Source organism: Euprymna scolopes, chromosome 18 (assembly GCF_053919585.1).
Source record: "Euprymna scolopes isolate OS-2025 chromosome 18, ASM5391958v1, whole genome shotgun sequence".
Taxonomy (NCBI): Eukaryota; Metazoa; Mollusca; class Cephalopoda; order Sepiida; family Sepiolidae; genus Euprymna; species Euprymna scolopes.
Genome location: NC_136499.1, coordinates 25621938 through 25649203, shown reverse-complemented (window position 1 = coordinate 25649203; position 27266 = coordinate 25621938). Strand labels below are relative to the sequence as shown.

The window sequence follows — 27266 nt, the reverse complement described above, 5'->3', positions numbered from 1 at the left end:
CCTCAACCTCCAAAAAAAAAAAAAAAAAAAAAAAAAAAAAAAAAACCTCCTCAACCTCCTCAACCTCCAAAAAAAAAAAAAAAAAAAAAAAAAAAAAAAACCCTCCGAGTCATAAATGGTGAACCAACCAACGAACTAACCCACCAACGAACCAACAAACAAACCAACCAACAAACCAACGAACCAACCCACCAACGAACCAACCAACGAACCAACCCACCAACGAACCAACCAACCAACCAACCAACAAACCAACGAACCAACCAACAAACCAACCCAACCAACCAACGAACCAACCAACCAACCAACCAACCAACCAATCCACCAAAATCCTCTCGGGCACTCTCGGAATAGCTCCGCTATTTCGGGTGGCGATGTGTGTGGGAACATGCCAACCGGATGCTAACGTCTCCAGCATAAGAGATAAAATAAAAAATCGTCGTTTGCACATGGCTCCACGCATCGCTTCCGTTTGGAAAAAGAAAAATAAGAAACCATAAAAAGAATTATGAACCAATGGCAGAGCTCCCCGCCGAAAATAAAGGCCTAAATTATCACGGCCGCTGGAAGCCGGTTTACGACTATAAAAGGAGGGGACCAGAAAGAAAGAAAGGAGAGACTCGCCTAGCTGCGTCAGTGAACGCACGGACAGTCTTCCACCCGACCTAAAGAAATGAAGGAGAAAAAGAAAAGAAAAGGAGATTCGCCCAGCTGCCTCAGTGAACGCACAGACATTCTTCCACCCGACCTAAAGAGATGAAGAAGAAGAAGAAGAAATAAGGCACCAGTGAACTGAAGCCAACTCCGCCCTCACGTTATAAGCCGAGACGCCTTCAATTCTAACAATGCCTATCTTACACAAACCAAAGAAGAAAAAGAAGAAAAACACAGGAGGCAAAAACGCCGCGCTGCTAGCTTGATAAATGTAGTCGTCGCTCTCCAGTTAAAAGCCTGACACATATCACCGAAGTAGCACGGCTGGCCGCCACTTACCACCCCCGTCGTCTGAAAAGATAAGTACGCTTTGTTTAATTATACTACCCCCACAGAAGTTAATTCCTTATCAATGCATACACACGCTGGACTACTATTCTCAATTTTCCTACAACAATTATTTCTCTTCCCACGCGCGAACAAACAATAGTGACCCGAACTTCAGATGAAAACACATTTCCCTTCTTGCAACAACACCAGTCCTGCAACGAACATTGGCCACATACGCGCGGACATATTGTGACTAAAACGTTCATTTCTTTCAATAGCAAATAAACAACGTTTATCTTATCCATTAACTGAGCCTTTGTTTCCTTCAATTCCTCATTCGTTTCATTATTCTCTTGTAACGGGATTGGGGTATTTATATATATCCTAGTCCCCTACAAACACATAAGAACGTAACAATGTAACCTAGAACCTATTGGTTTAAAAGGTCACCAATGTAAACAAGCACCGACTATTATTATTCTAGTAAAAGTTCTGTAGGAAATATCAGAAAGTTCTGGAAATTCCTGGAAGTTTTTTTTTTTAATTTTATTTTATTTATTTAATTCCTCTCTCTCTCTCTCTCTCTCTCTCTCTCTCTCTCTCTCTCTCTTTTGCGTTTTAATCTGGAGTTCAACTGATCTAAGGGGAATAACTCTAAAGTCTTCGTCATCGCCGCCGCTAGAGGGACACACTACGTAGACGAAAGGTTTTTTTCACCTGAAAAGGTCGAAAGAATTTCAAAAACAAAATGAGTAATTTCGGTGATGTCTTCCGATTTCTCTTTGGAGAAACCAGGTACGTTGAACAATTCTATTGTTTCGATTCTTCTTCAAGCGCAGTTTACGATATTACACGATTAAGTTGGAGGAAATCTTTAACAGTTTAAAAGTAATAATCAAGTTTGTTTTTCTTTTTACATACAAAACAAACTGCTTACAATGAATTCGACGAATCACATTTCGTCTTATGTAATAACATTGTGTAACTATTTCTCGTGTGTACGTGTGTTTTTCACACCTACGAGACTTACACTTTATGTATTTATCTAAATAAAAATATACTAGTGTAAAGTACTAAAAGATAAATAATTACAAAATTAATCTACCATAATGCATTTTGGTTTCGCATGTTTTAGTGTTTTCCTTCACGACTTTCAGACTTTTGCTTAGGCCATTTCCAGGATTGATTCAGGATTTTTTTTTTTTTGATCTGGAATTAACATATCTTTCAATTGTTAAGTGAAACTGAAAAATAAAAATTTGCGGCCTGTCTATAATATAATGGGGATTTTTTCTTGTTAACATAGTTTGAAATATTTAACTTCAGATTTGGCCGCCATGGCACAGTGGGAAATTTCAATATTTCAAGTTGATTTTTTTTTTTATTATTATTACGACGTAGCCCAAACACCCCAACCTCCCCATATTAAGAACGGCTTTCGAAATAAACACCCCCTCAACATCGAAAGCTCTTAACATGGGGAAGTCGGGCGGGGGTTATTCCGAAAGCCGTTCTTAACACGAGGTGGTTGGGGGTGTTCATATTACGCTGAGACAGGTCGTAAAAAAAACAAAAACAAAAAAAAAACCCCTTTTTTTTAATTTTCGTGCAAATATGACTTTGAAGTGAGGATTCTGTTTCCGGCCAATAATAATAATAATAATAATAATAAAACAGTTTAGTTTTTAGTCTGGAGACCACTTTTCTATATAAATTTAATGATCACTCCCTCCTTGACCAACAAATATGAAATAATAATTCCCGTCTCCCCATATTAAAAATGGAAATTTACCATTTCTGACATTAAGAAAAAAAAAAAAAAAATGATCGATTAAAAAAATCGAATTTTTCTGAACAATTTAATTTTCCGTTCATATATATATATATATATATATAGAGAGAGAGAGAGAAATAAACAAAACAAAACCCTGGCACACTTATGAAAGTTGGTTCAAGAATTACATCAGCAAGTCAAAAGTCCGAAAATTAGGAAACCGATGATCGATGTCTGAAAACAAGGGAGATAATTCTGCTAGGTTTAACAAAAGTTTAAAGATTTTATCGTGTTTCTTCGTTATTAAAACGAAATATTAAATTTCAAGTAAAATCAATGGTATCTACTTAATTAACCTGTGGTAGTAATGAACATACCAAAAAATTACGAAAACCGATAAGGTAAAAAAAAAAAAAAAAAAAAAAAAAAATTAATAATGAAAACAATTTTCAGTCAGTGTGATCCGTTATTCCAACTGAAGACGCCTCAACATTTTTTGATAAACCTGTACCGTGGCTCTTGGTCTTGGTTAGGGTTATTTTTGACAAGTTTAGCATTTTTGAGGATTGCTAGGAACTACACCGACCATTACTATAAGTAAGAACATAATATGATTCTAAATAGTGAAGGAATATAATATGATTCTAAATAGTGAAGGAATATAATATGATTCTAAATAGTGAAGGAATATAATATGATTCTAAATAGTGAAGGAATATAATATGATTCTAAATAGTAAAGGAATATAATATGATTCTAAATAGTGAAGGAATATAATATGATTCTAAATAGTGAAGGAATATAATATGATTCTAAATAGTGAAGGAATATAATATGATTCTAAATAGTGAAGGAATATAATATGATTCTAAATAGTGAAGGAATATAATATGATTCTAAATAGTGAAGGAATATAATATGATTCTAAATAGTGAAGGAATATAATATGATTCTAAATAGTAAAGGAATATAATATGATTCTAAATAGTGAAGGAATATAATATGATTCTAAATAGTGAAGGAATATAATATGATTCTAAATAGTGAAGGAATATAATATGATTCTAAATAGTGAAGGAATATAATATGATTCTAAATAGTGAAGGAATATAATATGATTCTAAATAGTGGAGGAATATAATATGATTCTAAATAGTGGAGGAATATAATATGATTCTAAATAGTGGAGGAATATAATATGATTCTAAATAGTGGAGGAATATAATATGATTCTAAATAGTGGAGGAATATAATATGATTCTAAATAGTGGAGGAATATAATATGATTCTAAATAGTGGAGGAATATAATATGATTCTAAATAGTGGAGGAATATAATATGATTCTAAATAGTGGAGGAATATAATATGATTCTAAATAGTGGAGGAATATAATATGATTCTAAATAGTGGAGGAATATAATATGATTCTAAATAGTGGAGGAATATAATATGATTCTAAATAGTGGAGGAATATAATATGATTCTAAATAGTGGAGGAATATAATATGATTCTAAATAGTGGAGGAATATAATATGATTCTAAATAGTGGAGGAATATAATATGATTCTAAATAGTGGAGGAATATAATATGATTTTAAATAGTAGAGGTATATAATATAAACGGACATGAGAGCTAGGGATTTGTGAATTTGTAAATATGCATGAATAATATGGCAGTGTGGCATTGGTTGTGTGGTCTACCTTTATTCTGTTAATGTATGTTAGTGGGTAGCAATTTGTTCGCTTCACCTCTTGTGCACAACATGATTGAGCTGGTATGTGGTTGAAATGTTATTTTTGCTTCCTTGGCCCAAAAGTGCGGGGATGATGATGAGTATACGCTCTGGATCTTTTCTAAAGTATGTCGGTGTGGATCTGCCTTTGTTTGTTCAGATGTCTCGTTTTTATTGAAATTTCACATTTTTACTGGTGAAAAGATGTTCACACTTCTATGTTATTTCAAATAGTGTTATATTTCCGTTAAAGTAAAATTTTCTATGGCACATGATTTTGCACGCGTTCCTTTTCCTTTTTAAAAGGGCTGAGTTTTTTTCTTCAACATTTCGTTACTAACAGTTCTTGTGTTTACTACTGCAACCTGCTATTTGCTCTTATGTTTACTATTTGCTCTTACGTTTATTATTGGCTGTGAAATTAGTTTGGTAAAGCCTAGTAAAGAGGTTTTGGTCTGTCTTCCGTTTTATGATAAAACACCACAATTTACCAAACTAATTTTTTATTTTCCTCATGGAGAAGATAATTCGCCTAGATAGATTTTATGTTTTCTCAGCAGACCCTCAGGCCAACAAGCTTTGGAAATTATGGTTCCGCAACTTTAATTACTACTTATCAACTATTGCTTCGTTAAACCTTGATAAGCTAGAAGTTCTCTATTTAAACATCGATCCCTCTGTTGCTGACGTTATCGAAGGTTGCTCTGGTTTTGAACATGCCGTGGAATTATTGAAAGGCATTTACGACAAGTCTCCAAGTGTTATTCACGCTAGACATCTGCTTTCCACGCGTTTGCAACAAGAAAGCGAGTATGTCGACCAATACCTTCAGGCCTTGAATCGACTTGCCGCTGACTGTTGTTTTAAAGACGTAACGGCCACCATTTACAGGGATGAATCTGTCCGTGATGCATTCATTTGTGGTCTCTGGTCCTCATTGATACGTGCTAGGCTCATTGAAACAGACATTCTAACTCTCACAGAAGCTACTCAATGTGCTAGGGCTTTAGAACAAGCTCACTTTCGCACGGAATCATATGGCTCTCAGATTGGGGCAGTCGCTGTTATTTCTACGGGAACTAAAAATGTGCTGGCCGATTTTGCTGAGGAGGCCACTTGTATTTCTAAAAATTCTGTTCCAACTGATTCTCGAATGGAGTGTGACTCTGTACAGTTCTCTGCTGCCCTTCCTGTTTGTGGCAAGTTCTACAACTGTGGAGGGCGACGTCACCTTAAGGATGACCGCCACCTTTGCCCTGGGCGCGATAAGGTATGTCGAAGCTGTGGTAAACTCGGGCATTTTTCTAAAGTTTGCCATTCTACTCTAACGACACCTTCACGTTCTTCTCCTGCTATCATAGGGGCCCGCGCTAAAGGTGGTGATAGTTGCCCTCCTATCACTGAAACTGTGAAGTTAAAAGGAAAAAGGTTAACTGCCCTTATAGACACCGGCAGTTCTGATAATTTTATCAGTGCCCGCATTGTCGAAACAATGAGACTGCCCACTTTAAAACGGAACTCCGTAATTTCTATGGCATCATCTGCCGTTTCCCTTAAACTGAATATTGCACCGAGAACATTTTCTTCAATGGTTGCGAATATAAAGGGATTAACCTTACTGTACTTCCTGACTCCTGTATGAACATTATACTCGGGGTGCCGTTTTTGAAACTACACCGGGGCGTTACTATTTCTTTTGGTGGATCTTAAGATGCCTTAAAAATCTGCGCACTAACCAAAATCAGTTGTGCCCCTGTAAAATTGTTCCGAAACCTGACTCCTGATTGCAGACCCATTGCTACAAAATCCCGAAACTACCGTGCGGAGGATGTCCGATTTATTGAAAAGGAAATTCTTCAACTGCTTAAGGATGACGTCATTGAAACCAGCTATTCACCGTGGCATGCTCAAATTGTCGTAACTTCATCACCTAATAGAAAGAAACGACTGGTGGTTGATTTTTCCCAAACTATTAATTGTTTCACCCTACTTGACGCGTACCCATTGCCTCGGATTGAGGTCTTGTAAACTAAATTGCCCAGTATCATATTTTTAGTACAATTGATTTGTCTAAGGCTTACTACCAAATTGAAATTTATCCTGAAGATCGGCCCTACATGGCTTTTCAAGCTGGAAATTGTTTGTATCGATTCAAACGAATACCCATGGGTGTCACTAATGGGGTTTCTGCCTTTCAACGATTTATGAATTCCTTTATTTCTGAAAATAAGTTATTTGGAACTTTTTCTTACATTGATGATATTACCATTTGCGGTAAAACTCAAGAGGAGCATGACGCTAACTTGGAACGTTTCTTAAAGGCTGCTTCAACATACAACCTCGAAATAAACCGAGTAAAATCAAAGTTTTCGCTTCGCTCTATCAATTTGCTTGGATACCAAATCTGTGACGGAACTATCCAACCTGATTCTGAGTCGTTGAATCCCCTTTTGCAAATGCCTCCTCCTTCGGATTAAAATTCGTTAAAAAGGTGCCTTGGTATGTTTTCTTACTACGTGAAATGAATACCTAAGTATTCACACAAAATTCATCCCCTGGTTGAAAATAAACAATTTCCCATGCCGCCTATAGTTGTGAATTCTTTCGAGAAACTTAAGGACGTCGCCGAATCATCTGTAAAGGTTATCGATGACGAACTACCAATTACTATTGAAACCGATGCGTCAGAAAAGGCTATCGGAGGCACCCTCTTACAGCCTGTAGCGTTCTTTTCCCACTCACTAAACCTATCGGAAATACGACTACACATAGTTGAAAAAGAAGCTTATGCAATAGTTGAATGTGTCCGAAAATGGAGGGACCTCCTTGCTGGGAAGCACTTCTTTTTTTTTTTTCTTTTTACAGGAGGGTCACCACTTATCAAAGCCCAGGAACCACTTGGAGATAAGGGTTATTGTGTTAACACTAATCAGTGAGATTGTATCGTAGTAATAGTAAGTATTGGGGATTTGATAGGTGTCATTACTTAAGGGGGCGGTTCATCAGGAATTTGTTTGTGTTGGACTTGAAGACATCCAAGTTGAATTCGGGTGGGAAACAGGCAAGCAGCAGAGAGTTCCACAGCCGTGCAGTTCTGAGAAAGAAGCTTTGTTCATGGAATCTACGTTTTGATTTAGGCACGGATAAAGAGTGGGGAAAATTATTGACAGTGGTTTCAGCTAGTCGGGTGTTTTTCATGAAAGATTGGTGGGGGGGGGGACCAGAGAATGGAGCTCAGACGAGCACTTGCCATCGAAATAACGATAACACAGAGACAGGTTTGCAACGTCTCTTCTGTGGGAGAGAGGTTGCAGGGAAAAGAAAAGGTCATCCCCCACCAAGCCACTCTGTCGAGGTAGGATAGACTGTTTTTAGCAGCTCTTGCCCAGATGTGGCAGCAGTACTCCATCCTTGGATGCACTTGGCTTTTATACAGATAGAGAATTGCATCATTAGTGAGTTATCTTCTGGAGTGGTAGAAAGATCCCCCCATTTTCCCAGCAACCTTGGCCACAGACTTGATGTATGTGTTCCATTTCAGATCAGGAGTAAAGGTCAAACCCAGAAGCTTATCAAAACATGGGGCCTCCCCTAGACGAGAGCCATTCATTTCAATCGATGCCAGATGGAGATCAGAGCGTTTATGATGTAATGATAGGAGCTTGGTCTTAGATGCATTAAAGGTAACCAGCCACCTCTTCTCCCACTGAACCACGCGCTCAAGATCTGAGGAGAGAGAATCAGAGAGATTGTTGCCATTTACGGCCTTTGATGTGCCGCCATAGACAGTCGTGTCATCAGCATAGATGTCAGCGAATGATTTTAGTATGTGTTTTAGGAGATCATTGATGTAGATCAAGAAGAAAGTTGGGCCCAGGATGGACCCCTGAGGGACTCCAGCATTAATACTGTGGGCCTCTGATTTCTGCCCATCAACCACGACTCTTATGAGCCCATCAGAGAGAAATGATTTAATGATAGAGAAAACACCTTCAGCCACATCGCAGCCGGAAATCCTGTGAAGCAGGCCCTTATGCCATACCTTATTGAAGGCCTTTAATATGTCAAGAGCAATTGCCCTAGAAATTAAGCCTTTGTCGAGAGATTCGCTAATTCTATGTGATATAACTGTTAGCACGTCAGCTTTAGATTTAGCAGAACGGAAGCCATATTTCGTGTCACTAAGAAGATTATTTCTGCTGAGGTGGTTGACTATTTCTCTATTTAATATGGATTCCAGCAACTTACTCATGACACACAGGAGACTTATTGGTCTGTACTGAGAGGGAGATGACTTATCACCTGAATTCTTAAATACAGGGCATACTGATGAGGTTTTCCAGGATGTTGGAAAGCACTTCTCCTTAAGGCAACGTTTAAACAGTTTGGTAAGTATGGGGGCAATTTCTGGTTGTAGCTTTTTTTAATACTATAATTGGAATACCGTCAGGGCCAATTGCTTTACTGGAATCAAGGTTCTTGATTAGCTTGGCGACCTCACGCACAGATATTTGTATGTTACCTAGCGTGTTGTGTGCTGTAGGAGGAAATACGGGGAGTTGATGGCCTTCGTCGCATAGGGTAGAATTTGCTGCAAAGTTCTTGGCAAATAGTTTTGCCTTGTCGGATGCTGACGAGATGACCTCTGGACCATTAATAATGGTTAGGATAGAACGCACGCTTCTGTTCAGGATCCTATTTGCTATTTGCCAGAACTGGTGGGAACAAAGCCGCTGCTCAGCTACTTTGGATTTAACAGATTGAGCGTGTAGCTCTCTTGCATTTTTTATTATTCTTTTACAGTGGTTGCTGGCGTTCCTGAAAGCAGCTTTAGTCTCAGTGCATCTATTATGTTGGTAGCTATGGAAAAAGTGATTTCTATGTGCGATGGCAGCAGCACATTCAGGAGAGAACCATGGCTGGCTGTTAGGTTTTTATTGGAATTTTTTGGATGGTATGAATTGGTCTATGCCAACAAGTAACCATTTGGTCAGGTCTGATACTATAGAGGACACATCCTTTTTAAACATGGAATGGAGAGGTAGATCAGATAGGAATGTACGGAAGCTATCCCAGTCAGCCATAGAGTATCGGTATACAGTACGGTGGAGAGGTACATCTGTAGAATTATTATATTTCATTTTTATCTTAACTGATACAACGGAGTGGTTGGAGGATCCCAGAGGAGATAGAACGGCACATGAGCATAGCTCCGGGGAGGTGGAGAGAAAAAGGTCTAGAAGGCTTGCGTACTGACCGGTAGTATCGGGCACACGGGTGGGCTCGCGAACAATCTGAGTGAGGTCATAGGCAATGGCAAAATCTTGACAGAACCTCCCCCTCATCGTCAGTCTTATTTGAGTGGGTCAGCCATTCAACATTGTGGACGTTGAACTCACCACAAATGTGAATGTTAGCCCTGGGATGAGCAGACAGGATGTGGTCAATTTTCTCCGATATACTCTTAAAGATAGTAACTCCGCTGTTGTGGGGGGGGGGCGATAGAGGGCAAATATAAATGTGGTGGTGTAAGCTAGTGCAACCCGGAAGCACGTATAAGGTAAGTTAGGGTCTTCTCTGGATATATCCCTGCCACACGGGAAGCCATCGTTAATGTAGGCACATATTCCATGCCCATGGCGATCTCGGGGGGTCAAATTTAGATGTTAAGTTAGAGTATCCATTAATTAAGAACTCATCTAGGGAGGTGGTCGGCCATTTTCCAGTTTTGCTTAGAAAAAATATGTCTGGTTTTGTCTCCTGTAATTGGGTTTCAACCTCTGGAAGGTTGGAACATAGACCCCTGACGTTGGAGAAGGAGACATGGTAGTAGGGGTCTACGTTGGAGGATGGGGTTCTAGGTTTATTCGTTTTTTTTAGATATTTCATGTTGAGGATTTTGGGATTTGTGGAACAGGTCAGCATACTTGGTTAGAGCAGTACAGAGAGGGAAAGTAAGACAGAAAAGATGGAAATTTTTTTTTTTTTTTTTGTAGCACATGATAAGGTAAAGCCGTAACAATTACCCACTAGTATGCCATTGAGAGGACCCACCAGAGATTACTGCAATACAGCAGCCCCAGTACTTTGCACCTGCTGATAGGACAGCCTCCTTAGTGGTTAATCCAAGGTTTGGGTCCTTGATTATCAGGCGGTTAACGTCAGCCGAGATGAAAACGTTTACCTCCAGCACCCTTACTAGTGACATGGCCGCAAGGATAGACATAGAAACAAAAAATTTCCGACATCTCAGACTACTGTTCACAAAGTACTACCGACCTGGGAAGCAGCTTTTTCTTCACCCTTTGTCAGAAACATCACTCATTGGAAATGAGGACTAGGGGACAAAAAAGGAGAAGTGAGAGTATCGTAACAGACCAGCAAGCCGTATCTTTCATATATAAGCCAGTTAACCGAGGAAAAATTAAAAACTATAAAATCATTTGGTGGAAAATGGAGCTTCTCCCATTCTTGTACGATATAAAACACCGTCTCGGAAGTGAAAACATTGTTGCCAATGCTTTATCAAGAGTATGTGGTGCTGCTACTTCCTCCTTGGAGGAGCTAAGGGCCATACACACTTCATTATAGGCACCGCCAAAAATGGCCGAAAAATCAAGTTGTTGTTGTTTTTTAAAACTAAATTACATTTATTACAATCCATTATTTCTGAGTAACTTTTTTTTTTCCAGAAAGATAAAACCCTGAATTTTATCATATAGAAAACAGAATAATGTAAAACTTTTTCTACTATTTTTAATTCAATTTTAAATGTTAAATTTTCCCAAAAAGTTAACAATTGATATTTTTTGTCTTGCACAAATAACGTACTTAAATATTTAAAAAAAAGGGTTTTTGAAATAATTTATTTATTCATTTATTGTCTAACTAAGATTTAGGATGATTTTCTAAGAGAATATGCAAAAATATTATAATATAAGTACCTGAATTTCAAATAATTCCACTTATTCATATAGGTAACCAGACATTTCGCGTCGCCGTAGAGTTCAGATCGACTCTGTTTACGTTTTCTTTTGATTGAGACGAAAACTATGGAAGACCAAACAGGCCAAAAAAACTTATTTTTCAGTGACGAAAATTTCAATGTATTATTAAGCTGAGGCTGGCCAGTACCAGATGGGTGACCATTTGTATGAGTTTGGTTTTTAATGTGTATGTGTGTGGGGGCCAGGCTCCCCAAAATGGGGGGAGGGGGCAATTTAAAGCAGAATAAAAAAAAATTATTTCAGCGCGTTTGGTCCACCGTAGTCAAAAGGCGGCAAACGTTTTCAAACGAGATCGAAAAAAATGATGCTATTTTTAACACAAAGGGCACAATATTTATCGAATTTTTTTTTTTTGTATCGATTATTCAAAGCATGCTCTGTTTAATAATGGTCATGCATTATTCGGCTCGCTAAAAAAAAATTGTTAATTTATTTATCAAAAATTTTAAAATGGCTTTTTTCGTATAAATATAAAAAAAATTTTTTTTTTGTTTTGCTTAACTTAAATTAATTATTTTACTTAACATATTCACCGAATTTCACACTTCAAAACTCAAAAGCGGGATAATTAAACACAATCGAAGTTCTGATATTCAGACGTCAAAATAAGGTATGCAAACAATGTTTTTTTGTTTGTTTTTTTTTAATCTATAATTCTGTCCCTTACAACAACACAATATGTTTTGTTCAGTTTCAGATGATTATTTTAAGCATATTTGTTCCCACTTCAAAACAAGGGGGGGTTTTGTAAGCAAAAAAAAATATATATATAAATATCGTTTATGAAAAATAAGTACACTGTTATAAAGTTCATTCTTCTCCTAATAATCGCTGAAAATTTCGTATTGATCGGATAATTACCTGATTTTTGGTAGATTTTTAAAAAGACGGTCCGTCAAAAAGTACTGACCTGCCCCCCCAGTTTTGGCGGTGCCTACTTCATTAATACAACCCAAGAGGAAACAGTCAGTGTGAGTGCTATAATGGCGTTATTTGGCACTCAATATTATTGGCCCTGGAATCTAAACAGCTACTCCTTAGTGCTTGGCAGGACGTTCTGCCTGATGTTTTAAATTCTATTTGCTCCTTACTATGCACTAGTACGAATGCAACTCTCCATGAACGATTGAAATGGTTTGGTAACAGGAGCAAGTACGACCCCGATCGTCAAGGTAGTGGAACTCTTTGAGACCAACCCTACGCATGTGAGAATACGGCATAATGATGGCCGGGAGGATTCAGTGGTGCTAAGACATTTGGCTTGTTTTCCGCGCTCTGATGGACCTCAGGTTCCTGCTGAGAATACTCGACCCGACCTTGCAAATGCAGACCCGGCCCATTTGATTGAAACAAATCCAGTTGACAATACACATAATGCAGAAAATATAGAGAATTCGCAGAGACCGGCCAGTCCTTCGAATATTGAACTGCTTCCACGCCGGTCTAGCCGAATCCGTAAACCAGTCCAACGACAGATCACCACTTTCAAAGATAACTTTCTACTTCGTTAAAAAAAAAAGAAAATCTACACCTTGCAATCTCTCTTACTAGTGGGAGGGGGGAGATTGTTATATTTCCGTTAAAGTAAAAGTTTCTATGGCACATGATTTTGCACACGTTCCTTTTTAAAAGGGCTGAGTTTTTTTCTTCAATATTCCGTTACTAACAGTTCTTGCGTTTACTGCTCTTGCATTTATTATTGGCTGTGAAATTAGTTCGGTAAAGCCTAGTAAAGAGGTTTTGGTCTGTCTTCGGTTCTATGATAAAACACCACAAATAGTAATTATTTAACTAAATAAGTAACAATTAATATTATTCTAAACTCTTAAATATCTGTATTTTTATTTTGTTTATTTATTTATTTTTTTTTTCAGAGATTCTCCTTACAATGAACCATTTTCAAGAGATTGTCCCCACGGAGAATATGGCTGTGAAGACAATGGGAATGTTGATTCTATATTTTTTCACTTCCAGTCAGACATGCAACAACACATGGAAGAAATGCAACAGCAAATGGAAGACATGATGAAAAACTTTGGTGCCGTAGAGTTTTCGAATGGTTTGTAAAAATTCTTTAGATTTGTTTTATCGATGAATTTCTCAAACGTTTTTAATAATGATAAAGTTGACGCCTTTTCATTTTCTTATTTTTTTTATTTTTAAAATGTTCTTATTCATTTTTACCCATTTTCTTAAATCCAATTGTTTTGCCGTTTTCTCTACCACATCCACCACTTTTTTGATCTTCCCGTGTCGTGTTTCATTCGCCAAAGTTACACTTGATGTCTTTCTCTCTAAACATGCCGCAAACACTGTTTGTTTCTATGACAATTGTATCTTTATTATTACTAATAGAATCCTTTGGAAATTCTACATTTCCTTTCTTCATCTATCTGCATCATTTACTGTTTTGAAAAACTACGTTTAGGTTTAATAATATAAAGCAAAACTTGGGTGCATATTTAGAATTGTACTTATTTAGGAAAACAAAAATAAAAAAAACCTTTATGGTGTAACTATTTGTCAGAAAATGAGGATGTTATATTCTAAAAATCCACAAAATTAAAGTTATTAAAGAAGTTATGAAGTTATAAAATGAAGTAAAATATTAAAATATTTTTTAAATATTAATTAAAATACTATTAGAATATTTTTGAAGATTAAAAATAAAATCAAAATAAATACATTCTTCTGGAATTGCATCATATTTCCGGTATTGTCTGTACAAGAGTTATGCCCCTTTTATCACAAAACTACCTGATGTTCCTATTTACAATGCCTCCCCACGGGACAGAGTTAGACACCAGGGTCGTTTTTTAATGTGGAGAAAAGGAACAAAAATAAAAATTGTCTCAGTCGTGAAGGATTTCTCCTCCACTGACAGAGAACAAAAAATTGAAGTGCAGCATCTGAAGAACAGATACTACACTTTGATCTTGTCCCGAATGCCAATTGGTACCTGATGTTATCCATATATTTTACGGATGTAGCCGAAGTGAAATTCAAAATCAAAATAAATAATATTAAAATATTTTTTAAATATTAATTAAAATGTTAGTCTTTTTGTTTATTATATCAGACTTTAATATCAAATTTTATTTTTAAAACTTGAATTTTTGCCTGGAGAAAGCCTTGGAAAACCTTAAAAAAAAACTTTGAAAATAGACATTGAAAATCTGTATGAATCCTGTAAATCGTTTCAAAATAAAACTGTCTCTTTCTTCTTACTATAAAATAATTGTCAGCTAAATATCCTTTAAATAAAATGAAATCCAAATTCAAAATTTACTTTTTTTGCATTGAATCTTTCCCAGTCGGCAATCTCATATTTTAAAATAGAGATGAATGATAACATACGAACAAACATGAAATTACCAAATTATTATATAGATTATTAGTCCCTTGACAAAAGGAGGGTGGAATCTGTAAATTCACCCTTGTCTGTTTGTCTGTTTACACTTTTAAAAAAAAAATTTGCACAAACATTAAACATGATATGAGTAAAAAAAGTAACAGAACGGATTTTCCGGGAAAACTTCACCTTTCAGGTTAAAATGGCTAAAATTAACACTTCTGTGCTTATTAAAAAAATTGATGCCTTGGATTTTTATAAAACATTCTGAAAAGTTGTAACTAACTGATTTCTATATAATTTTGTTTGTCTATACTTCATGATAACTCTTGGGTGTGTCCCAGGGGCTTTTTTAGGGCCAATAAAAACGCTCCATTTTTGGGACTATTTTACCATATTTGTCCAAAATTTTCTGTGTATGTCTATTTAGCAATTTTACATGGTACTGAACTCAAATTTAAATATGTTAAGGCCTTGGAGATTTTTGGGGCTAAATGGGGGGGGGGAGAGTAACAAATGATGGACTTAGTCATTTCTTTTTTTGCATGGTGCAAAACTCAAATTTATATATGTTAATGCCTAAAACTGTACCGTTTGTTCATTTTCACCAGGATTTGACGTCCCTTGAGGACTTTTGGGGCTATATGAGAGGGGGGGGGGGCAACGCTGAACTTAGTCATTTTTTTCATGCCTCGTTCACTGTGCACTCATGGGGGGGAGGCATGCATGCTTCACTTGTTTTTATAGAAGTTTTGCCCACATTTGTACTTGTTTATATCCTGCATTATATATCACATCTATAATTTAAAAAATTTGCTTTCAGTCCCTCATATACAATTTCCAACAACTGGTCCATCATCAAGTGGTAGTTCAGGTAATTTACGAGATGACATGTTAAAATCGCCAAATGCACCGCCAGTGAAATCACAGTTACCTTCAGAGCCACCAGCAATAATCAGGCCATCTCCAGGACAACAAGACAGATCTTTTGTAAGTATTTATATACTATTAGTATATCTTTTGTATTTACTATAAGTATACCTTCGTATTTTCAGGGTGACCAAAATTAAATGCCACCTAATAATGGGATCATTAATAAAATTCACACCCCTTTTTGCAATCGTACAGTATTTTGTACAAATGAACTTCAGTCTATGCCTGGTTTGTCCACCAAGATTTTGTCACAGATGTCCAATAGTATTTGTTTTATTACTGTTCAATAACAGTCTTCAAATATACATTTTTGTAATGTAAGCAGATCTAAATATAACTGATGGTGATGGTTCTCTTCAGCTCCAGAATAATTTTACTATTGTTCTGACAAGCCTTATACGTTTGTGAAAAACTCGGATAAAAATCTGCGGAGTTACAATCTGGTAAGCATGAAACCGATTCAAGATCACACCTGCTACTAATGAGAACATTGAACAGTAATAAAACAAAGACTGTTCGACATTTATGACTAAAACTTGGTGGACAAGTCAGACTTAGACTGAAGTTTAATTGTATCAAAAATTGATAGCAGAAAGGATTATGGATTATTAACAATTCTATGGGTGCCATTTTGGGGCAGGGATCCCTGCGTGTCCATTCAAAATGGCGGATAGTTTTATGCTTCATGATTATGACTGTATTATATATAAGAGTTTACCAAGGGAGCATGACAGTACAACTCAATATTTTGTTACCTCTGATGTGCTTATCATTAAATGGTTATAAAACAAGACTGTTATAGGTTCATGATTAAAACTTGGTGAACAAGTCAGATATAGACTGAAGTATATACGGCATAATCACGTTGACACACCAGTTCCCGCTGGATCACAAAAGTTAAGCAACGTTGAACCTGGTCAGTACTAAATGGGTGACCATTTGGGGCTTTCAGGTCCTGTATGTGCTCTTCACTTATCTCGGCATTGTTTCCGGTCGTCCTGATCTTCTCTTTGCCACTGGACTCAAGCAGTGCCGATTCAGGAGAGGTGTGGTTGGAGATTGTGCAACTCTTGTCTCACAATTACACATATTACTGCTCTTCGGGACAAGATCAAAGTGTAGTATCTGTTCTTCAGATGCTGCACTTCTATTTCTTGTTCTCTTTCAGTGGAGGAGAAATCCTTCACGACTGAGACAATTTTTATTTTTGTACCTTTTCTCCATGTTAAAAAACGACCCTGGTGTCTAACTCTGTCCCGTGGGGAGGCATAGTAAATAGGTACACATATTACTGCTCTTAAGGGTTATCTTCTGTCTCTCAAGACTGAACGGAAGCATGGATGGATGGCGACTGAAGTTTCAAGTGGCAATATATCTTATTTGAGGGAAAGAGAAAAAAAATGCGTAGAGATTGTAAGAGTGTCTTACCCATTTGAGTTTTCACCCAACAATTGACCATGTTAGAAAATATTGAAGCATCTTTTTCATGGTAATCCCGTTGTGGATGAAGTAGGCAATTATTTCCATTTAAAATTTGTAGAAAAAAAAAAATGCTTGAAAGAACACAATGCTCATGCGTATTATTTACGTTACCTCAGTTATAATTTAAAAATATTTTTTCTTTTCATAAAATTGAAAAGGTAATGAAGGCAGAATACATCTTTTGTTTGCATTCAGCAAAAGTTGATAAAGTTTATTGAATGTGGATGCAGTTATTTAGATATTTACAAACATAATCTGATGTATTTTGGGCTTGATGGAAAAATATTTACTTATTATAACATTAATCTAAGTTTTCATGTACAACAAAACTGACCTTAGTAAAAAATCTTTTTTTTTTCCTGTTATGGGTAAGCTGATATACCTAGTTTTTAAATAATGGACTTACCCAGAGACTATAAATATAGTTATATCTAACATGTTATTGGGTAACAACTTGTTGTGATTTTCTGGCCTTCGGGCCAAGATCATAGTATAGTATCTGTTCTGGTGCTACACCTCACCTTTTTCTGTCCTCAGTTGGTGGAGGAGAAATCCTTCATGACTGGAACAGTTTTTATTTTTGTTCCTATCCAGAGTACTCATTTTTTTTTTTGGGGGGGGGAGCTGGATTTTCCCCACATTAAAAACTGACCTTGTGTCGAACTCTGCCCTCGTAGGGAGGCAAGTAAATAGGAACGATTTGTGGCAGTTATGAACCCTAGAATCATGACCTGTACTTCTGTAACATACTTTTGTTAATACACTTATTGTTAACGATACTTCTGTGTTTGTCTTTATTATTACTGGCCTGCAAGGTGACATTTTCTAATGAGAGTTAATAATCCAAAAATATCCTCTGTCTAGATCCTGAATCGATTTTAATATCAGATGTGATTTTGTTGTTAGTTACTCGTCTCTATCTTTTTTTTCAGTTGTAATCATCACAAAAACAAATTCTGTTCTTCGACCTTTTATCATTCTCTTCAGATAATTAGCACATCAAACTGAAATCAAAGGCTGATAACTTGTTTCACCTTTTGTATTTGAAGTCTTCTGTCTTTTGCGCCCTTTAACATCTTTGCATGATTTTTCTCTTTTAAATTGGTGAACTTTTGTGGTTTATATATTTCTTTCTTTTGTTTTGATCTGAAGAATTTAATCTGAGTATTTTTACTTTTGTATAGTTTGGTGCCTTTGGTTTACCTAGATTAAGACCGATCTTTGATCCTCCAGATGAACCTAAAGTAGATCGAGGTGAGTAAATCAATTTGTTCAAGACCCCATCAGCTTCAAAGGTTTCTCTCATATTTAATTACCTCCTTTTAAGGAATTAAGGTATGTATCTATAATATAAAATGTAGTTTGTATGTCTGGCTAAAGCTCGAGAAACATAAAACAAACCTTCATAAAGTTGGTATTTTTTTGATTGGCATTGCACTGAATTAATATGTAAAATTTAGGAAAAAATATTCATTCTTTAACTCTTTAACTCTTTAAGTACTGCCAATTTGGAAGGATTGGATGTATAAGAGTCCTGCCATTTGATATACCAACTAAAGAGAAATAATTCTGATTTTTTAGCAAGGAGTTACTTCCCTTATGCTCTACAAGAAATTTATAAAAAACGGTCTGTGTGTGTGTCCAGAGAGAAGAATGGTCTGGGTGGAGGAGATAAAGGAGAAAAGAGAGAAAAATATAGAAAGGTAAAAAGATAGAAATTTTAATAGAAATATTGGTACTAGTGCATGCTTTGAGTGAGACGTAACTCAGCTTTCGCTCAACTTTCCCCAGAGCATGACTTCAACAGCTGGATTATGCTGAGCACCGCTAAGGAAATCATAGCAACTCTATGTAAAAGAAAATAGCAAAATGTTAAATGTAGCAACAGCAAAAAAGAAAAACTTACCGTAATTTTTAATTTTTATTAACTGTGTAAAGAAAAGTTTATAAGTGTTGTTTTTTTTTTTTTTAATTTTTTTTTTTTGTTAAATAAATAATTTTAAGCGAATGCCTTCAAGAAAAGGTTCAAAGAAGTTTGAGAAGGAAAATTGAAAAAGAACTTTTTTTTTTTTTTTTTTTTTTTTTTTTTGTCTTTTAGTTCCACTTGGTTTTTAGGGGTATTCAGGTTAAGGTCTTTTTTTTTTTTTTTCCAAGTAAATTTTGGTAAAAAAAAATTAAAACAAAAGTGGGTGGGTTAAGTTTTTTTTTTTTTTTTTTTTCTGAGATTTAGCGAAGAACGTCCCAGTTTGAATTGCTGTCCACCATCGACACATCACATTCGCACATCTCCAGCCACAGTCATCGGTAATGCTCCTCTTTTTTGCTAGGCTGCACTTGTAACCACATGTTGCACATTGTATTATTTTTGCCAGTAGTTTCTGCTGTTGATAAAAGTCAATTACAGCATTCAGTGTCTATAGCTGTTGTTTTGCTCTTCTCTTCCTGACTTGCATGTAAGAAATCGTAGCTTTTTTTCCTCTTCCAATATTTATCCAATTTTTCATCTGCTGCTTGGGAGTAGCACTTGCGCGTCAAGTTAAAACTAAGTTCCGTCAGACAGCTAAACCAGAGCTGTTATGTTCGGGGAAAGCTGTTCAAAGAATGCACTAGTACTGAAATGTTACACTTTTTCCATAGGCAACACCAGGCAGCCCTACTAGTTTGAAAGAAATGCAAGAAAAGTTTATTGGTAAGAGTCTATATTTTCCTTTTGTGGATGTGGAGAAAGCTTTTGACAGAGGGCCAAGACATGTCTAGTGGGTATTGCATAAAATAGGGATAAACAAATACTTGAGGTTGTTCAAGTGGTGTACAGAAATGTTCAAAGTAATGTTAGAATGAACAGCACATTTTCTTTTTAGTAAAAGCATCCGGGTTCTGTATTGAGTTTGTTGCTTTTCATCTGTATTTTGGAGGCATTGTTCGAGGAGTTCTGTACGAGTTGTCCTGAAGAGATGATTTATGCTGATGATTTCGTAAGAACTTGCCTGTGAAACAATGGAAGGTTTATTTGTCATGGTCAAAAGGAATATTACAAAGTGCCTTAAATAAGTTTCCAGACTTTTTTTTTTTTTGTATGGGCACTTTTATTGATAGTACACACGTGAAACTCTAGTACTCTTCGAAGTAATCTCCTCTGCCTGCAATGCACTTGTTGTACCATTCCAAAAACTTCTGGAAGGCCCATGGAAGTCCTCTTGTGTGAGTGTGTCAATAACCCTCGTCACATCCTCTTTCATTTTCTGAATTGTCTGATAACGACAGCCTCTAAGGTTTTCCTTGAGCTTAGGAAATAACCAAAAGTCACAGGAAGCAAGGTCTGGACTATATGGAAGATGAGGAACTGTCTTCATGCCCATCTTGGTCAAATAGTCTGTGATCTTCTCTGAGTACCCTTGGGACAAACTTTGCGCGAATCTACCGCATCTTCAGTTCCTCACAAATAATTGTGTGTACAGTTCCCACACTGAAATCAAACTATGTACTTATTATTTCTATAGACACACGATAGTCCTTATCCATGAAATTCTTTATTTGGCCAATCAGCTCTGACTTCCTTACTTCTCCCACACCTCTCTGACTTCCTTACTTCTCCCACACCTCTCATCATCTCTCACAGACTCACTGCCTTCCTTGAATCTCTTATGCCACTCAAAAACTGATGCTCGATTCATGCAAGATGTTCCAAAAGCAGTCTGAAGCATTCTTTTACGTTTCTCTGGCATTTTTTCCAAATTTAAAACATAATTTTATTGCACATCGTTTTTCTAAAGTGTCCTCATGTCCAGATTGTATTTTTGAAATTCATCAGCTGTGACAATCAGGCTTTAGTAGGGTGTATTCCAATTCCTGCTGTAGCTGTTCATTTGAACCTGAACTCATAAAAATTGGTCTGTCATCTCCTAAGATGTATCGCAATAGCATACTTAATTTTCGAGAGTCTACAACAATTTTAAATGCCTGTACAAGAAAAGTCTGGAAACTTATTGAAGGCACTTCATATGTTTGTTTTGTTGTTTATTGTATGGCATTCACTCTAGGTGGGTTGAACCGGTATCGTCCAAAGTGTCAAGGTAATGTTAAATTTACACACGGTCGCCAGTAAGAAATACTGTGGAGAGTTAAGGCCTGAGAGTGAAATTCACCAAGACAAAAGTTTTGATCCGTGGTTGTAGTGTTGGAAATCCTCTGAAAAGAGGAAGATTCCCATTGGCTTAGTTTGTAGTAAGGAAGTTGGGTGAAACTTAATTTTCTATTGTATTACATGTAAGTGGAACTTCAGATTGAGAATGTGCAAGAAGTGTAAAACAGCAATCACAAACTCATAAATGGAGAAAATAAAGTTTCTTTGTTTTTGTTTTTTTGTTTTTTTTAAATTTTTCTTTTAATTTCTTTTTTTAAAATTTTTTTTAAATTAAAAGAAATTTTTTTTATTTATTTATTTTATTTTTTTTTTTAGAGGTAGCAAATTTTGAATTAAAATAAATCCTAGAAAAATGTTTTTATTATACATAGATTAATTTTTGCCATTTATAATTTAAATACAATTTTGGATATATGGCTCTTCTCCACTCACAGCTCGCGCATATGACATAATCTAGAGGTCCAATGTTTCACAACTCTACGCATTAAATTAGGCTGTATTTCAGCAATAATGTGCATTTTCGCTTCTTTTACTGATGGGAGCATTTAATTTTTTATTTTCCAAAATTTGTTTTTTAGATCTTGATGGAAAAGAAGCTGAAGTTCTGAAAGATCTCGGAAATTCTCGATGTACAGAATGTCCAGTCCCAAAAGACACACCTTCAAATTCGTTCTTCAGTGGCCACAGTGTAACCGTACGAAGTGTACAAGGCCCAGATGGAGTAAGTGACATGCAAAACCATTTGTTGATTTTTTTTTGTTTTTGTTTTTTATTTTAAAAAAAAACTTTATAAGCATAATATTATTACCAGTTTATTTTAAGCTACTTTGAATAGTACAAAATTTATGATAATATTAACTTATATTAAAGTTACATTTTGTTATGTATCACGAGAGTTAATTCTGTGGTGTGCTTTGGAGGTACCTAATGAATTTTTCTAATTGTTAGCTTCATTGGTATCTTAGCTTAATGTTGATTTAATAATATTTTAAAGACTTAATGTTTCATCGCTTTAGTAATGTAATGTTTTCCTTTTATATTTTTCATAATATTCTACATATTTCATTGCAGACATTGTGTTTTTTTTTCTTTCTCCATTGGCCTCCATATCGTGTTGTGATTCAATTTTTTATATTTAATTTAATATTCAATCTATTTCTCTCTGAAGGTCTATGAAAGAAATTTCTCAGATGAAAAAAAAATGTTGTTGTTTAATGTTGAAAATTTTCTACCCATAAACACTTAATCATTTTCCTAATATGATAATTGTATGTTTATTTATATATTTGATGCTGCTGTCTGTAATTTCTATTAATAGTCACATAATGTAGACAAGTCATGTGACTTATTTTATCAAAAACTAGCAAGGGAGGAGGGCTTTGCCCGGTTGTAAAAATACGCTTAAATATATTTTAATTCATCCAGATTTTGTATATATTATTATAGAATCGTGATTTCAAAAGTAAAAAAAAAAGTATTTGAGTGCCATTGGCTAAAATCAAAACCGAAAGCTAAACTGTAGCATTCAAAGCTGGTGATGTTACCAATGCAACATGAACTGATTAAAAATAAACTAAAATGAATGTATAACTATTTTTTTTTTCAATTTTTTTCCCCTTTTTTGACCCCTTAAAAAAAACTATTTTAACTGGCTAAAAACTCATAAAAGAACAATCCATAAAAAATCCAATCATTCGAGGTGCCGCTCAACTACTTTTAGTTTCAGAAAGGATAGTCTGAAAATATGGAGACAGACAGACAGACAGACAGACATACATAGTGCCTTTTTATATATTAGTCATCCTGTCCTATTCATTCACTTTTTCTGAAATTTAGCAACATTTGTGACCTGACCTTTGAGTTAAGAATTTTGACATGGATAAATTTGCTACACTAACCACACTAGAGAGTCATGATATGATGAATCAACTATCTGGAGCACTGTATTTTATATACATACTAGCAGGATCCGTGTACTGGAGTTGCCTGGTGAAAGTATGATACAAAACCAGAACACATTCAGTAAAGACCCTCCCTCCCCCTGAAAACAAATTAAACGAAGGTTGTCTGCCTTGGAAAATAGCAGGCACTGGTGGCCATAGCCAAAATGAAATCGTCTGGCTTTCATTCTTGGGCATTGTCTGGCAGTAGCAGCTAGTGAAAACCAGTGGTAATTAGTGTTGGTTTGGGGTGATTACTTACGGGTACTTATGGGTACTAGCTACCATGATCAATATCGGCCTCCATTAGACTGCACTGAACTGAAATCGTCTGTCTTCAACTATCAGGTATTGTTAGGCATTCGTACCCACTGATGGTCACTGGTGGTTAGTGCTGTTTTGAGGTAGTTTCTTGCATTTACTGGTGGACTTTCCAGCTGTCCTTGTTGGTTCCCGGCATTTACTGTCAGTCATGACCAGTATTGGTCTCTGAAATGAAATTGTCTGTCTTCAGTGGTGAACTCTGGTGTTTTTTAGGTGGTTACTTAGATTTGATCATAATCAGTCACTATTAATTATGACCATTGTCGAGTCCTATTGAACTAATTTGTGCACTGTCATCCATTGTATGGTACTGTTATCCAGTTGCATGCAGTGTTGGTCACCGGCAGTTATGACAGTGATTAAGTGTTATTTTCAGGTGGTTACTGTCAGTTTTTGACAGAAGCAGACACTGGAGGAAACTGGCTTTTGACAGAAGCAGGCACTGGAGGAAACTGGCAGGCAAATCACCTGTCTTCAATTATTAGGCACCGTCATCTATAGTAGTCATTGCTCTGTTGTGTTAACTATTGTCACTTCATGGCAGTGACAGGCACTGTTGTTTTGAATTGATTACTGCTGTTATATGTGAGCATTAGTACATTCTTGTTCATTGGCCATAATCGTCACTTAAAGGTGGCCAGCACCAATGTTGTTTTTTTCCAAATCTGAGTAAAGCAAGGGCACCCTATTCTCCGTTCTACGCAATCCTGATTTGCTGCATCGGTGTACATGTTTTTCTGTATAAGTACGCATTTGTGAAGTGATAAGTGATAATGACAACTGCTATATCGTTTTATTAAATTGTTACGTGAAAATACAGAATAGGTTTTAATTGTGCACTGTCTAAATAAAAAGTTGCATGACAAAAATTTAATTATGGATTTATATGTGGATAAAAAGTCGAATTAAAAGTCGTTAAACTTGTTAGGTTCAAATTATCAGATTGTTGTTTGATGACATCATTTTGTTTAATTTGTGACGTTTTTAACCATTTGAAATTCCCTCATTATGATATTCACTTAATCTGATAAACATAAGCAAACAGCCAAGGAAATTAACTGGAACTTTTGAAGAGTGGAGTCCTTATTTTAAGCCTTGTAGATGAAAGAAATAATGTTAAATATATTGGAATACAAGTTGACAGTGCTGGTGCCAAAAAAATGTGACAAACCTAGAAAAGTTCTCAGTATCGTTTGCAAGAGAGAAGGAGAAGAAAATAATCAGTGAGTAAATATTGTACTACCACCAGTAAATGACTTGTTTTGGAATGTGATTTTCCTAGGAATTATTGTAAGAATTTGCGTTAAAAACATTGAAAGCGACTGATAATATGTGCAAGACCTTTATCAAATATTGGCTAGTAGTCTGATCATATTGAATTTATATTCTTCCCCCTTTGTCAGAAGCATTGCTCATGGAATTTGAGGACTAAAGGACAAAATAAGGGAAGCAAAAGTTATGAGGCTGTTGAAAGTAAATGCAGGGTCCTCATTCTACTCTTATTAATAAAGACGAAGAATATTTCTGGGAGGACCAACTAGAAAAACACTAATAATTTCCATGTGTGATTCATTCTGAAATGTAATTGTTCGCGAATAAATTTGGATTATTTTTTTATGATTTTGTTTTCAGAAAATGGAACAGTGGCGAACTGTACAAGACACCTCTGGCCGCAAAGAAGAGACTTGTACGCGTTATGTTGATGGCAAGATGCACACAGTAACACGGAAGATCGATGACAAAGGAAATGAAGAAAAAATTGAAGAATTCAAAAATATGGATGAATGTGAGTGAAATAAGTTTTAAAAAAATGTACTTTTTTATCACATTTCAAAGTCTGTCATGCGTATACATTTTCATTGGTTTGATGCAGTTCAGTTTAAAATGAAATTTTATTTCTAAAAAAAAAAACTCATCCCTTTCCACTGCCTCTCTTTCATTCTTGTGTAAACTTTGTCAACTGCTTAAATATAAAAAGGAAAAAGTAATTAACAGTCAACTGTTTGATTTAGTCGTTTGGAAAAACACCTTAAACTACTAGTAAGAATAAAAGCAAAAGTTTACTAACCTCGTAGGCACAGTGGTGAACTAGTGACCTTCATTTTGTTAATGCATCTTAGTATCGTAAACGTCTCACTCGTACCATCAAACAGTCCAACGTAGGTTAGCTCTCTTGTAACATTTTTGTCTACAAACGTTTATGTATAAATCTTAGCAGAAATTTAAGATATGTTGACTTTAGTGGAGGTCTCTTCTAATGTTTTTTTTTTTTTTTTTTTTCAACTTCTCCACTTTGTCATTTTCTCTTTGTCTATTAAATATAAAAAGCTTTGGAGTGAAATTCTAGAAGAAAAACAAATCTATTTGATAAATGTTAAAGATATTAAACCTAATAATTGTCAATAGATTTGAATATGAAATCTCTTTTCCAATAAAAAAACAATCTGTCAAAGAAAAACAAACAAAAGTCATATAAGAATAGTATTAATAAAATAATGGATTAAAACGTAGCATTTAACCTTGCATTAGTCACCTGTGTGTTTTAAACATGGTTAGTCTCATGGGGTGTTTACACACCCCAATACAAAAATGTTTATAGTGTTATCATTTTGTAAGATATAGTCATCCTGCTGGTTCAGGATATATCTACAGTCCCTGTTGAACAGTTTGAACCACTTGTAGCTTGTTGATATTTATATAAAATATTACAATAAAATAAATTATAAAACTAAGGAAAAATGAAGAATCTTAGATTTATATCACATTTATTAAAAAATACCTACAGGATACACCTATCTGTGTTATTTTTTTGTGTATTTGATAAACACAAAAATTTCCTTTTTTTTTTTTTTTTTTTTTTTTTTTTTTAAATAGCAAGAAAAATGAATATGAGTTCATTATTCAATCTGATTCACCTCCAAAAGGAAAAGTGAGATATAACTGCGCCATATCATGTGTATTATATCTTCAATGAGTCTGGAGAGTACTGGGAACAAGAAGAAATGAGTTTCCAACTAGGAATTATGAGCACTTTAGCAAAATTGGGGTGACAAAACACCTTATGGGACTAACACAGCATTAAATGCTTTCATGAGAATTTTTTGTATAAAAATATATAAATAACTGTTTATGAATGAAAATCCAGTATTAATTATTTCTTTTGATGTTTTTTTTTTCTTTTTTAATACTTTCAGCTGATTTATCAGCATTTAACAAAACTTGGAACACTCCTCAAATCGATGCTTCCCCATCCGAGCACCCAGCTAATATCATGACAATACCGCAACAACCAAGATCGGATTCTTATCTGGGTAACATCTTCTCCAAACTGTTTGGTTTCCGACCCTGACGCATTTTCACAGTAGAAATGCTAAAAATTATAATTTTGTTATAGTTTGAAAATAATTTTTTTTAATCAACGAAAACATTAAAAATTTTGATGTACTAAGTTTTTAAGATTTTTTTTTTTTTTCAAACCTGGATTTTGCTTTTATTTTTATCTTTTTTATTTTAATTCCATATTTAATGATTATTTTCTGCCAATTGACATCTGTATTTATTGATTCTTAAATAAAATTGGATTATCTAGCA

The 27266-nt window shown here is 35.4% G+C and overlaps 1 protein-coding gene across 1 annotated transcript; it reads left to right on the top strand.

Annotated features, from left to right (window-relative positions):
* Positions 1–1609: 1609 nt before the first annotated feature.
* On the top strand, positions 1610–27266 carry LOC145297540 (uncharacterized). Its single transcript, XM_080143497.1, has 7 exons — positions 1610–1779; positions 13375–13559; positions 15676–15842; positions 18452–18521; positions 21990–22132; positions 25308–25461; positions 26870–27266. Exons 1-7 carry the CDS (start codon positions 1733–1735, stop codon positions 27022–27024), a joined length of 921 nt encoding a protein of 306 aa, XP_079999623.1. The 5' UTR covers positions 1610–1732; the 3' UTR covers positions 27025–27266.

What these genes read in the sequence shown, in the direction of transcription:
- LOC145297540 (XM_080143497.1), top strand. Translation starts at nt 1,733, where the DNA reads ATGAGTAATTTCGGTGATGTCTTCCGATTTCTCTTTGGAGAAACCAG. An exon ending in TGCCGTAGAGTTTTCGAATG is followed by an intron (nt 13,560 to 15,675) that starts GTTTGTAAAAAT and finishes ATTTGCTTTCAG; the next exon opens with TCCCTCATATACAATTTCCA. An exon ending in ATTCAAAAATATGGATGAAT is followed by an intron (nt 25,462 to 26,869) that starts GTGAGTGAAATA and finishes TAATACTTTCAG; the next exon opens with CTGATTTATCAGCATTTAAC.